This window comes from Epinephelus moara, chromosome 16, assembly GCF_006386435.1.
Source record: "Epinephelus moara isolate mb chromosome 16, YSFRI_EMoa_1.0, whole genome shotgun sequence".
In the NCBI taxonomy this organism is placed as follows: Eukaryota; Metazoa; Chordata; class Actinopteri; order Perciformes; family Serranidae; genus Epinephelus; species Epinephelus moara.
In genome coordinates this window covers 32636785-32650050 of record NC_065521.1, presented here as the reverse complement: position 1 = coordinate 32650050, position 13266 = coordinate 32636785, and the positions used below count along the sequence as shown (strand labels likewise).

Below are 13266 nucleotides of genomic sequence, written 5' to 3'. Positions count from 1 at the left end.
AAATAAAAACAGCAAAGCAGAAGATGACTTTCATTTTGACAGAATTGAAGACCACCATAAATTTCACATCTTTAACCATAAATTTGTGCAGAAATGGCAAAAAATGCTGCATAAAAATGAACCAGAATGCAGGAAATTGATGTTTGAAATGTCCCGTTTCCCCCAAATGCTGAAATAAGACCTACACCCTTGAGTGCAAGTATAAAGTAACAAGACAACAAAATCAGGACAGCATAGTATTGCAATATTTTTTCAAATTGTTACATTGATCATGTTTTTTTTAATTTTATAAAAATTATTAATATTACAAATACAAATTTAACTTTTGGTTGCCTACTAAAATAATATAATCAGTTGATGTTGACACAGTTTTCCTCCGGGGACATAATCTGCCACTGAAAAAAGTTCAGAAAGTATTGTGACAATATCATAGCATGTAGGCTCTGGTGATTCCCACCCCTAAAAGACAGTTATACAATAATGGCAGGTTTAAAGATTTGTAACTTAAAAAACGTTCATGCACAAAATTTGACTTGAATGAAATTAGATCAAATGTTTGTGGACTATTTCATGGCTCTTAAGGCCTAATATTTACAATTGAATTTAAGACATATGACTCTTTAAGGACCTGCAGACACCCTGAATGTCACACACGTCCACAGCTGCAGAGAGGTGGTTTAAAGCTGAGCTATAGGAGTATGCACACTCACTTCCACAGGCTGAGGAGCTGTGTAGCAGGCACACTTTTCACCCATAGGTGGTGTCATGGCACAGATTTTCATTTTCACTTTATAGCACTTTAATGCATGCCCTCTAGTGGAAATGCTGCAACACTAAGTAATGGAAAGTAATGCTGGAGCCTGGAAGTGGAAGATACGGGAGCCTACAAATAAAAGCCTAATGTAAAATGCATTAAATAAAAAGGAGGAAAAAGGAGTTTAATTTCCCTTTGATTCACTCTGACAGCTGGCTTGGTAAGAAAGAACAACACGTGCGTACCATAAGTCATATATTCGTTTATTTTGCGTTCTCAACATTGTCACAGTTGAAGTTTTACAATAACTGGGGTCTCACTACTCACTGTACAAACAGAATGCACATATAAATGAGGCCATTCTTGTCTTTTCCTTTTTTTTGTTTTGTTTTTTAAATGTGTCTCACACCAGACTGAACAGCTTGCAGCAGGATGTGTGTATGTTTGTCTGTGTGTGTGTGTGTTGCATGTATGAAAAGAGAGCCGGATGTAGATGGCAGCGAACTTTCTTTTAACAGTCTGTTTTTTTGATTTCTACAGCAAATGTCAGTTCACGACAGCTGGAGGCAGAGACAGTCGATATGTTCGTGTATCACCCCCTCTAATCCATCTGTGAGGTGATGTATATACATCCTGATCTTAACTGCGGATATCAGAATAGAGTACTGATCCTATACACATTATGTACAGCTGCTATAACCCCCCGTCTTGGTCCCTTTACAGCTTCTTAAAGATAAACCCCTCCTTCCGAGCAGTTCATCAGCTTGCACACCAAAAAAAAAAAAAAAAAAAAAAAAGACGAATCCCATATTTACACGATGAAAGCCCTCGGCAACAGAAGTGCAATGTTCTTCAATGTTTGTATTTTACACAATGGCTTTGTTGATGAGATGCATGCTGAGCTTCAATAACTAACATGGAGCAACAAGAACACGTCAACACCAGGATATTCCAAATTAACCAAAACAATTTATAGGCTGATTCTTTTTTCCCCATCAGCTCACAGTGAATAGGACACATGATGATCCATGCAGTGCATCGTTGAGGAGGAGGGGGGGGGGGGGGGNCATCGTTGAGGGGGGGGGGGGGGGGGGGGGGGCACGTTCTCACAAAGAATGACCGTAGACATTTGAAGCACTACAACACACACCGAAATAAACAGATTCCTCGGTTTTACATCGTCCCAAAATTTCAGAATTATAGCAAAAAATATAGGAAATCAATGGAAAGACACATTCAACTGATCATTAACATCCCGTAACGTGATATGTCTGTCATCTGTTTCCTTGTTGCTTCACATGAGGAGAAATGTGTGAGAGTAAGCCTGACTTATGGCAATGGTTTTTTCTCTGTGAATGTTAAAATACATTTACAACCTGAATATCGGGACAAACAGTTTACTGTCACTAATTTACACACTAGAATAGACTCTTATTTGTAGAATGTAGAAAGTTATTCTTTACATATACCCAGTTCCTTTGTTCAGTTTGCATTTTGTATATTATAACTGCATTTCCTGAAAAAAATGAAAGTGTTCTTTCATATGTGCTTATCCAGCAAAATATTTCTGTTCAGCCCAAAGAGAAGCATATTCCTTTTTATTAAAATATATACACACATTCCTCTTTCCACTGTGAACTGTGTAAGTAAGTATTTATATATTCTTAAATGAAAAAAAAAAGTTGTTTTTTTTCACCTGAATCTCATCCTGGTCAACAAAATAACAGACTTCCTCTTTGAGTACAAGTCTGCGCTTTTCCGAACATGATTGCACTTAAACTTGCTATGGTAACACTGATTTGTTATACAATGTGCAGAGGATAGCCTCACATTAATAACATTACATGCAAAAATCACTTACTAGACATTCCACTGAACTCCGAGTCTGTGCCTCTCATACGACCACGAGGACAGCCACGCATTAATTTACCGAGAAAGACTCTGACAGGGGTCGAAAACAACAAAAAAAAGGAAATAAATAAATAATGACGCAACATGAAAAGAAAAAACAAATTGGAGGGACACCTTGCTTGTTCTTAATGTACAAAATCAGTACAAAGATATTGCACGTACGATAGAAAAAAAAGATGAAAAAAATACTTCACTATGTAAGAACTGATTTTATTTACTCACCTTGTTGGCGAATAAAAAAATGCACTAAACAAGGCAAAAAGAAGAGAAGTGTTTTTTTTTTATTTTAAGAGTCAAGAGAGCAGCTGTTGCATATTTTAAAGGCAACAGACTTTACGTGTTTGACGTGCTCTGTGGGTCCATTTGTAACAATCAATCTGAGCCTCCTGCTGTATTTAAAATGTCTTTTCACTCGTCACTTTCTACAGTTAAAGCAGCCACAGTACGAGACGTAAACTGAGATTAGAACAACCGACCGGCCCAGTTTATCATCCGCCGACAGGAGAAGTCTGCTTTGAGGCTTCAGCTGTGACGGCACAGCGTTTTGAGGCCCATATGCAACAGCTGCCACCCAGAGGCTCCTTCTGATCCGCTCTAAAAGGCAAAACATATCCAGAATAGATTATAGGCCGGACTGAATGGGAGTTCACTCCTTTCAGATCTACATCCTGTTACCACAGAGTCAGTATAATACTGATAAAATTCATTTTTGCTGATAATAATAATTGTAAGTATAATCTTACAAATTACTTTACGCACAATATACTGTACATGAAGTCTTGACTAAATAGATTATGCATTAATAATTGGCACATTTATTTATGAGAGCTAGGAGACAACACATATAGCTGTCATCTACAGTAAATACAGCACTAGAACTACAATGACTGAGACGGTCGACTCAGTTTGTTTACCTGTCCTTTGATTTAAGTTAGTGTGAAATGATTATAGCTAAGTTCTTCACTACATATGAGCTCTACGGGAGGCGACGACAAATTGCATTCATATGATGGGAGGAGCTGCGAACCAAAAGAGTTGAAAGTCGACTTCCAGGAAAAGGCTGTGCACAAGAAATTACGCCTTTCGTTGTGACGGAGAAAACAGTCAGCCATGTTCTCGTCTCAGGTCGTCTTTCCTCCTGATTATGTGAAGGTAAGACAGGCTTATTGAGGAGGATGAAGCAGTGGGGAGCGGCTCGGTGAGAAAACATTTTCTCGTCAGCCGTCACGGCCGGGCGTTGTGTGTGTTTGTGTGTGTGGAAAACATAGAGAATCTTCCTGTACAGAACCCACCCCCACAAAAACCCTGATGGGGCCAGGCCCATGATCAGGCAAACTAGTAAAGGCCCCTGGTGGAAGATTTGAGTCCGATTTCCATCCTGCATATTAGTTGGACCTGGAGGTGAAAAAGGAGACTGCGTGTGACTGGTTTCCATCACAGCAGCGGTAAAACACAGTGGACAGGCCATAGAGTTATGCTGTCAGTCCCTTTGGTGTAAGCAATTGTCCCTCCTTCGGTAAGTCCCCTCCTCGCTCCTCCTCTCTGGAGCATCACACTACGGTGCTGATGCCACTGTGTTTAGGTTTGGGTCCGCCAGGCGCCGAACCCGCTTGCTGACTGTGGTGGTGAGGGGCATGCTGGGAGTGTGAGGCATGATGGGGATGCTGGCTGTAATGGCTGTGCTGCGAGTGAGGGTGTTGGTGTGCGTGCGAGCCGTAGCCCGGGTGCTGGTGGTACTGCGTGTGGGGAGGCGGGTGGTAGTGGTGGTGGTGGTGGTACGGTGGCGGGTTCTGCGGGACTTGGCAGTACTGGGTGTGGTGGCCGTGGTGTGGCACTGGGTGTACTGCTTGTGCTGTGTGGTGCAGGTTGGTCGGGTGGGGCTTGTGGGATATGAGGGTGGGCTGGCCGGGCGCGGGGAAAGGGGAGTGGCCCTGGGATGACGGTTTGCCTCGCTTGCTGCCAAAGAGCGACCCAAGGATGGAAGTGGATGCTGAGTTAGGGATGGGGGGTTGGCCGCGGGGTGCGCCCTCACGTGGCGTGGTGGCTCTCCGGCGTGTGTGTGGACTGCTAATGATGGACCCCTGCAGGCGGGAAGAAAAGGCAACAGCATGTCTGTCAGACACTGTGCACGGCAGCTACTAATCTACAGCTACAAGGCACCAGCAGGATGGATTCACAGTTTTCTTATTTAAGATAAACAAGTAGCAAAATGTTATAGGGCATGCAAATGAGAAACTAAAAATGTTGTCATGGTGAGGCAGCAGCAACACGAGGAATATATTCAGCTTCGAGATGAAGGGAGCCTGTTTTCAAAGGAGCTAACCGGCTTGAGACAGTAAATCTGCAACAAGAGTAATTACATAAACACCATCAGGAGCATAAATAATGACATTAACACGGGTAGAAAAGACAACAGTTCATCTTCATCGCAGTCAGTGTGCCAAACCCTCTTAAGAGTCACACATGCAACTTGTTATAATAGTTTCCACATGCAGAGGATGTGACAGGCAAACTCAGCATCCACACATTCAACTACAAGTCAGAAGGCAGGAGGAACTAAGCTCTCGTGTGCAGACTTCACAACAGGCCTGGACACTTTCCCTCCCCTCTCTGGGTCCAACACTGCTCACTATCCAGGTCTGAATTCTTCTTCTAAAGAGAGAGAAAACCCCTTTGGCACATGCTTCGTCTAAGCCTGGAGAAAGACCACATGACGTCTTTGAAAAGCAGAATGAAATTTTCAGGGTCCCAGACTTCAACCCAACACATGAACTCATGGACACATGGAATGAGGGAAAGATGAATGAATGAAATCCACATCTTTATAAGTCCGTGTGAAGCCCGTCAGTAGACCTCTGACTAGTTCCTCCCTGAACCTTACAGCATTTAAGAGAAGTTGTGGGATAAGGGGGGGGGGGGGAGAAAAGAAAGACCCGGACAGGGAGAGGGGCTTCAGGAGATGTACAGTTTCCTAGTGTCTCACAGAGCTACCACCCTGCCACAGAGGAGAGGAACCAAATGAAAACCGCTTGGATGTGATTGAATGAAAGACAGAGACAGGCGACAAGGGGGGAGGGGAGGGGATCAGAGGAGGGATTAGTAGAGTCATGCTTGTTTGAAGATAAGGTGTATATTGGTCATATAACATGACCAACACAAGGGAGACCTCTGGCTTCCAAAAAAGGGGGGCAGGATCAGAAGGCAGGCAACCCATGCATGCACACTAACTGAGGCAAGCAGGTTATAAGGCATCCCAGGAAGAAAAATAAATGATCCAAACAAATGGACTGGAGTCTATGAAGCAAAGAAGGTGTAAGACCAAAAATAAATGGTGTGTTTTCACAGTGCACATCATCACATAGAGAGTAGCTTGGATACCAGCTGCTTCCAACTTACTTCCATATTGCTGTCTAGTGATCCTGCACTGCTGCGACGCCCCCGCTTGCCTGCCCGAGACATGCAATACCACAGATTAGAGATCGACAGCACTCCTGGATCGACTACAGACGTTTAGGCCGCCCACCAGTCCCGAAAGGGGGGCAGTGCAGTGGATTGTGACTGTGAGTAAGGTCCAAATATGGGCGGGAAGGGGAGAGCGCGTTCAGGCGTTCAGGGTGGTGGGTGACAGGTGGTGCTGTGGCTAGCTGGGTAGTGAATTCACATCTTCACTCAGGCTGAAAGCTGCATTTGAATTTCAGTGATTTCAGTTTTTTTAAAAACGCACTTTGAGCTGCTTAAAATTTTGAATGCATTTCTATAAACATGGACTCATCAGGCAAATGTCCACAGTGAAGTTTTACAGGCTATGTCTTGATGCCGAAACCAAAATTTTCCCAGATTTTTTTGTTTTTTTTTGTTTTTACAAAATATGACAACTTGTTAATGTTGCTGTTGTCACAAGATGTAGATTTTCAAAAGGGTCAAGGTTGGCGAAAAGCCAGTCTCAGTGACAGTCACGAAGGAGGAGACACATCAAAAGCAATACAGTGGTTGTTGCACATGGGATGTACAGGCATATACAGGTCTGAGGGCGAACAGAGCACTTCTTGCCGTTGTTAGGCACACTCAGCCAATGATACATGACCAATAATCACACATAAACAGGAGAATACCTGATGTGTATGGAAATAACACAGTAAATACACATGAAATGGGAGTATGGCAGGAAAGGAAAAAGAAAACACTTAACAAAAATGACCCCACTAACATGCCACGTCCTGCATCGAAGAACACAGGAGACAGGAGGGACTTCTAGAGGCTTCTTCGCTGACTGACCTATCATTCCCCATTGTGGTAGTGATCATAGGAACAAAGCGTATCGTATTACCAACAGTGAGGCAGACCCCTGACTGGATTTCATTTTGTTATCAAGTTAATCACCCGATAACTTCACATAGCTGTTATCTGTAATGAATGAAATGTATTCTTGAGGGAATCAGAGCGGCTGTGCTAAACACTGATATTCATGGATGTGAAATGACTGTTAACGCCACGACTGGAGCTAAATCTTGATCTTGTTACACATCAGCACTGATTTCTCTTGTTCACAAATATACGTGAGAGGAAATGGCCAATGACGTTTGAATCAAAACAGAAGATTATCATGAAATGTCTTTGGATAAAACAAACTGAGGGGTGCAAAAGTGCTAGGTAAAAAAAAAGAAAGAAAGAAGAAAAAGTGACGATTAAAAACATGAATGGAAATGTTCAGAAATCATCCAGATGATCAGGGGGTGAGAACTGCCCGTCAATTTCATTCATCACTGAGAAGACAAAACTGCATTTCTAAACAATGAACCTCTTCTCAAATAGGTCTGTGTTCAGTCTTTGGATTGTGAGAAGGTGGAGCACACCTTGAGTCTCTCTAAGATAAAGTACGCTGAGGTTAAAAATTGAAGGACACACCGCTCAGACCAAACTATTCAATCATGAGTGAGTTAGTGGATATAAAGGGTAACTCCTGTATTTTTCAACCTGGATCCTATTTGCCCATGTCTTAGTGTCTAATTGAGGGAACAACAACTTTTAAAACAGGTCCAGTATTGACAGAGAGCGCTACAGGCTACGCTGTAACCACCACGGACTTGTGCGCACCGTCAATTTACATCCATTAAAAGTGCTTTTTTTTTGCCATTGACAGGCTCAGATTGTTACTAAGAGTGTCAAACAACATTACAGAAAAGATCCCTACAGAGAAATCTCTTGAGAGGTGACTTATTGCAGGAAGAAAACAGTGGAAATCACTTTCTGTACACACCAGACTACTACCAATACTCCTCCCTCCAGCTCTCACTAGCATTTCCAGCATTGTCTTCTTGTAACACGCCTCCACTCAGAAGGTAAGGAACACTCTCAGGGGGGTTGCACGTGCCCTGTAATAGGACCCAGCTAATAAAAAGCAGGAGGCTGGAGTTTCAGGGGAGTTCAGTTATGGTCACACCTTGAAACAGAGAACTACCAGTGTGCAGAGCTGCCGGGCTCCATGACTTTAAAGGCTCAGACACACCAAACCGGCTTTCGAGAGCTAGTGGCGACGAAGGCCCCCTGCTGCACATGAACACACCGCAAAGACTACAGCCGACGGCCAACCAGCACGTACGTTCTCCGCCTGCGTGAGAGACAATAACTCTCCATAGCAGCAGACAGTGGTAGTCTGTAATCGTCACTCAAAAAGGGAAACTGGAAAACTGTCTTGATGCTAGTTAGCCAGTTAGCACGTTAGCAACCCAATGTTGGAAGACAAGAGCACATTTAGTTAGCGCCAGTCCTCCCTTCTGTTTCTGTCCAACAGTTCAGGATAAACTGCATAGACCAGGGCGGCAGACGCTTACCAACGGTCCAACTTGTCCGACTGCATAACTGGGCGTTCTGCTCACTTTTTGTGGTTCAGCTACTCGGCCAACCTTACAAAAACATTTCATTTCTCTGAAGGGTACTTTCCGTAATGTTTTCATACACTCATAATAACAATCTGAGCCTGTCAGTCGACGTTTTAGTGGACGTAAATTGACGGAGCGCACACACCCTGAGTGGTCACACTGTGGCCTGATTCCAGCACTCTCTCTCACTACCTTGTTCCCACGAGTCACTCAGATACTAAAACACGGGAGAAAAGGGTCCAGGTTGAAAAGTACCGGAGATGCCCTTTAAAGGGGAGAAGTCTAAAATCAATGTATGGTGCTGTGAAACAACATTTTGCTATTTTTTTATCCCCTTGACATCATCACAGAGAGACGGATGACCAAAGGAGAGTACTTTTCCATTAAAGAACCGGCTGGTAAAAACAGACGTTTTGGCTGTACCTGCTTCGGAGAGGTCTCGCAGGGAGCTGCTGAGGGCGCTCCTCTTCAGGCCCTCGCCCATGGCGTAGGTGTCATCCAGACTGGCGCGGTTCATGTTCCCGTTGCCAGCTTCCTTCTTCAGACCGGAGCTCTGGGACATGCTGGGCCTCACCACCCCCTTCTGCTTCTCCAGCTCGGCTGCAGGAGAGGAGCCAAGGAAAGACTGAGGTAAGTGGCAGTGGTTTTACATCTCAGGCCAGGGAATGACTTTATAACTTCTCTGTAATGTATTCAGCCACCTTTCACTGTCTGAAACTCACAAACGTCCGCTGTTGACTTACATAATTTCCAGCATCCTGTTTTTGTTTGTCATGACGCAATTGCTTTTTGAATGTCAAGAAGAAACACCCCTCTCCCTTCTGTTAGCCATCCTGTGAACTCTGTAAACATTCTCCCTCGTAAAGTGCCGCAGTTGAGTAATGAGGACCATGCCCTGTTTCTACTTTACACAGCCTGAGGTAGACAGAGGGGGGATGGGAGGGAGAAAAAGGCAGCTCACACTCTATTCTGTATTTCTCCATTTCCTGGACCTCGGCAATGGACTCTCGTAGGTCGTCTGTGAACTTCTTGCGGTCCTGGGGGTTGGGCGCATTAAAGTTGATGAGGACTTTGATGTCTGCACCTGGTATCGCTGATGTAAGTCTGATTCCATTTGGGTAATCTGGGGCAGCGACAAAGAGAGGGAGAGGCATTTACACAAGGGCCATTGATCAAAACCAAGTTAAAACACATTGGGCGAAATCTGTGTGAAGCTTGGAGAGTATAAACAATGTCACAGCCCATTGGTTCGACCTCCCGTTTCTGCTGGATGTGTTACTGTGCTGAATCAAATCCTGTGATGTAAACACTGTCGGCGAACACACCACAGGGATAAAGACGGGATAAAAGGAAGTGCCACTCACACTGATTTTCAAACAGCATGACTTGCATCCCGTACAGAGAGAAGGACTGTCTGAAGCTGTACGTCACAGAGTTCTTCTTTTTCTGGAAGATCTTAGTTACCTGGAATCACACAGAGAGATTATTTTAAGGGTTGGTCTAATGAGGGGAGGGGAGGGGAGAGGAGAGGAGAGGAGAGGAGAGGAGAGGAGAGGAGAGGAGAAGAAATCAGAGAAGAGGAGAAAAGAGATAAGAGGGGAGGAGATGAGAGAAAAAAGGAGAAANAGAGAAATGAGGAGAGGAGACAAGGGAAAAGAGGAAACAAATGAGGAGTGGAGACAAGGAAAAAGAGGAGAGAAACAAGGAAAGGAAACAATGGAAAAGAGGAGACAAATGAGTAGAGGAGACAAGGGAAAAGAGGAGCGAAACAAGGAGAGGAGACAAGGAAAAGAGGAGAAAAACGAGAAGAGGAGACAAGGTAAAAGAGGAGACAAACGAGAAGAGGAGACAAGGTAAAAGAGGATAGAAACAAGGAGAGGAAACAAGGGAAAAGAGGAGACAAACGAGGAGAGGAGACAAGGGAAAAGAGCAGACAAATGAGGAGAAAAGACAAGGGAAAAGAGGAGAGAAATGAGGACAGGAAACAACAGAAAAGAGGAGACAAATGAGTAGGGGAGACAAGGGAAAGAGGAGAGAAACGAGAAAAGGAGACAAGGTAAAAGAGGACAGAAACAAGGAGAGGAAACAAGGGAAAAGAGGAGAGAAACAAGGAGAGGAGACAAGGGAAAAGAGGAGAAAAGAGAAACGAGGAGAGGGGCAAAAAAGAAGATGAGAGAAAAGAGAGGAGTAGAGGAGAGAAAAGAGGAGAAAATAAAGAAGAAAAGAGAAGGAGGAAGAGGAGCAGGGGCAGAGCCAAATGTAAAAATTCAGGGTTCAGCTCAAACCTAGGGGGGTCCAGGTACATGTTCCCCCATGGAGATCATTTACCCAGTTTACAGCAGCTGTATGCACTATTTTTTAACACCTAATAATCTGTACATCATTTGAAAAAACATAATAGTTGCAGAGGAAAGAAATCATCTTGTAGCACCTCCACCCTAATTTTCCATTTAATTGTTCTCCAACTGTCTTCATTACTCTGAAACCAGAGCACAACAAATGTTGACGATGACTAATTTTCACTCTTTTTCACAAAATTGTCTGAAGTTATTATTTTTAAGTTGCATAACATAAGTAGTGTAGGAATCTGCTAATCTTGAAACCTATTTTTGTTACACTATTCTGGAGTTGAGTTCACAGACTTAATGTTTAGCAGACAAACCTGCCACATTTAAATACATGCTGTAATAATCCGACACGAAATTGAAGGTATATTAAAAATTTAAAAGATTTGGGGAGAGGAGAGGAGAGGAGAGGAGAGGAGAGGAGAGAAATGAGAGGACAGCAGAGGGCTTTTACCACGAGGAGGTCGTTGAACAGGAAGATCTCCCGCTGATGCAGACCCAGCTTCTGCAGCTTGTTGGGATCTGGCACTTCAAACAGACGGCAGTAACACACCAGCCGGCGATGGGGCAGCGACAGCACCTACAGGGCAGAAAAAAAGAGGCACAGATACCGACACTTCAGAGGTCATTATGGCCACGGTCCAAAAGGTAATAAGGAACAGAAGTCACCTCTTCCTCTGAGCTGAATTTAAAGAAGGTGCAGCTGAAGGATGACTGATCTGCTCCTGCTACGTGTTTTGCATTCCTCACGGCATTCACAATGATGTGTGGGGAGATGGTGTGCAACTAATGATTGTTTTAATCATTGATTAGTCTTGTTGGGTTTTAAATTGACAGAAAATAGTGGAAAAATCCTGTTAAAATTAGCTTTAAGTCTTTAAATGGCTTGTTTATTATGGCTTGTAATTATAAGTTTATTGTCTGATAAGAGGACACATTCCCATGAATACTATGAATTATGGGAACTGTAGTTTACTTTGATCCCACATATACTAAACTACTAAATTCGATCATCACAATGTAACTCAATGCAACCTCTATTAGCTGTTAGTACAGGCTACCAGCTGCTAACAGCAAACATCAACTAGCCTCCAGACGATTTTGACACGGATTTGTTGTTTACAATACAACATTAACAGGGAAACAACAGGGTGTGTCCCCTGACATGTCAATATTAAGTTTACTACATCCTTTCTCTCTGAACGCGCCTCAGGGAAGATCTCTGTTTTCTATTGTCCTTGGGACAACGGGAAGTTACTCTCGAGCCGTGCTTTTAGCCTGTGCAAAACTGATGTGACACAACAGAAAAACATCGGCCACTGGTGAATGCCATCTTGTTTGCTGATGGGGCGATGGCAGTCAACAAGATGAATATCGGCTGATACTGATGTTCAGCCGGTAGATTGGTGCATCCCTAATAGATGTTTTGTTTGTTGTCATTTTAGTACATATCAGTTGTGTTTCACCTGTGAAATTAACTGGTGACATAGCATAAAGTGTAGAAATTGTTGCTATGGTTAACTTCATTTTTATATAAAATACCTTATGGTCTATTGTAACCTCTTAAACTGTTAACCTGAACTTTAAAGAGTCTTTACAGATGAGAAAACAGGTCCAAAACAAGTATTTACCATGGCAGCGCCACTGCATAAATTAGCATTAATACATTACAAACTACACTAATGTATTCCTCCCATAAAGATTAAAACGAATAATCTCCATATAAATGGCGGATCTACAGTATATTCTGTGACTGAGAGGCATGTGCGTGCCATGCACCCTGCGGTGGTGCACACCCTGCTGAGCACTGAATCTGTAAACACTGCAGCTCAGTGCCACCCAACAATTTATGTCTGTCGGTTCTGTCTCTGGGGTGCGGCAGCGACAGATGAGATGCTTCAGGGGGTGAAAGTTTCTGCCTCTTCAGGTAATCTGACTCTTAAACTACCTGTTTGATGTGCGCTAACTGCAATGTCCAGGGACAGGGACAGGAAGCGGTGCACATAGAGTGAAATAATGAATGAAAAATGATCTTCTATAGTATGATTTATGGATATTTGGTCTACTTACACATCCCAGGCCGTGGTGGAGTGATCCAATCTGAAAAGAGAGGACAAAGATGATGTTATATGCAGCTGTTATGTTAGGATTATGAACACTTTTGCCTCTTGACATGAAAACGGAATCTCTCCTGCTTATTAATGAGCCTGTGTAAGGATTCACCCTTGCAGTGAACACCTATAGCCTTTTAAAGTGGCCATGAAGATACATGCACCTCTTGGGTACAGGGTGGGGATCTTTCTCTGCAGCCGGACTCCAGGGAGTCTGTAATGATGTTGGAATGAAAACAGATCTTTCCCTGGCAGCCCACTCTGTG

The 13266-nt window shown here is 43.4% G+C and overlaps 1 protein-coding gene across 8 annotated transcripts in view; it reads right to left on the bottom strand.

Annotated features, from left to right (window-relative positions):
* Positions 1 to 1830: 1830 nt before the first annotated feature.
* Positions 1831 to 13266, bottom strand: part of LOC126403592 (IQ motif and SEC7 domain-containing protein 1-like) — a 128445-nt gene continuing 117009 nt past the window's right edge. For 7 of the 8 annotated variants that reach the window (XM_050066344.1, XM_050066345.1, XM_050066346.1 and 4 more), the window contains 7 exons: positions 12960 to 12989; positions 11344 to 11469; positions 9909 to 10008; positions 9506 to 9667; positions 8968 to 9144; positions 6062 to 6111; positions 1831 to 4746 (listed from right to left, as the gene is read on the bottom strand). In XM_050066344.1, the coding sequence (XP_049922301.1) occupies positions 4216 to 4746; positions 6062 to 6111; positions 8968 to 9144; positions 9506 to 9667; positions 9909 to 10008; positions 11344 to 11469; positions 12960 to 12989 (1176 nt within the window). In that variant the 3' untranslated portion in view covers positions 1831 to 4215. The remainder of the gene's footprint in view (positions 4747 to 6061; positions 6112 to 8967; positions 9145 to 9505; positions 9668 to 9908; positions 10009 to 11343; positions 11470 to 12959; positions 12990 to 13266) is intronic. The other variant, XM_050066352.1, reaches the window with a different exon arrangement.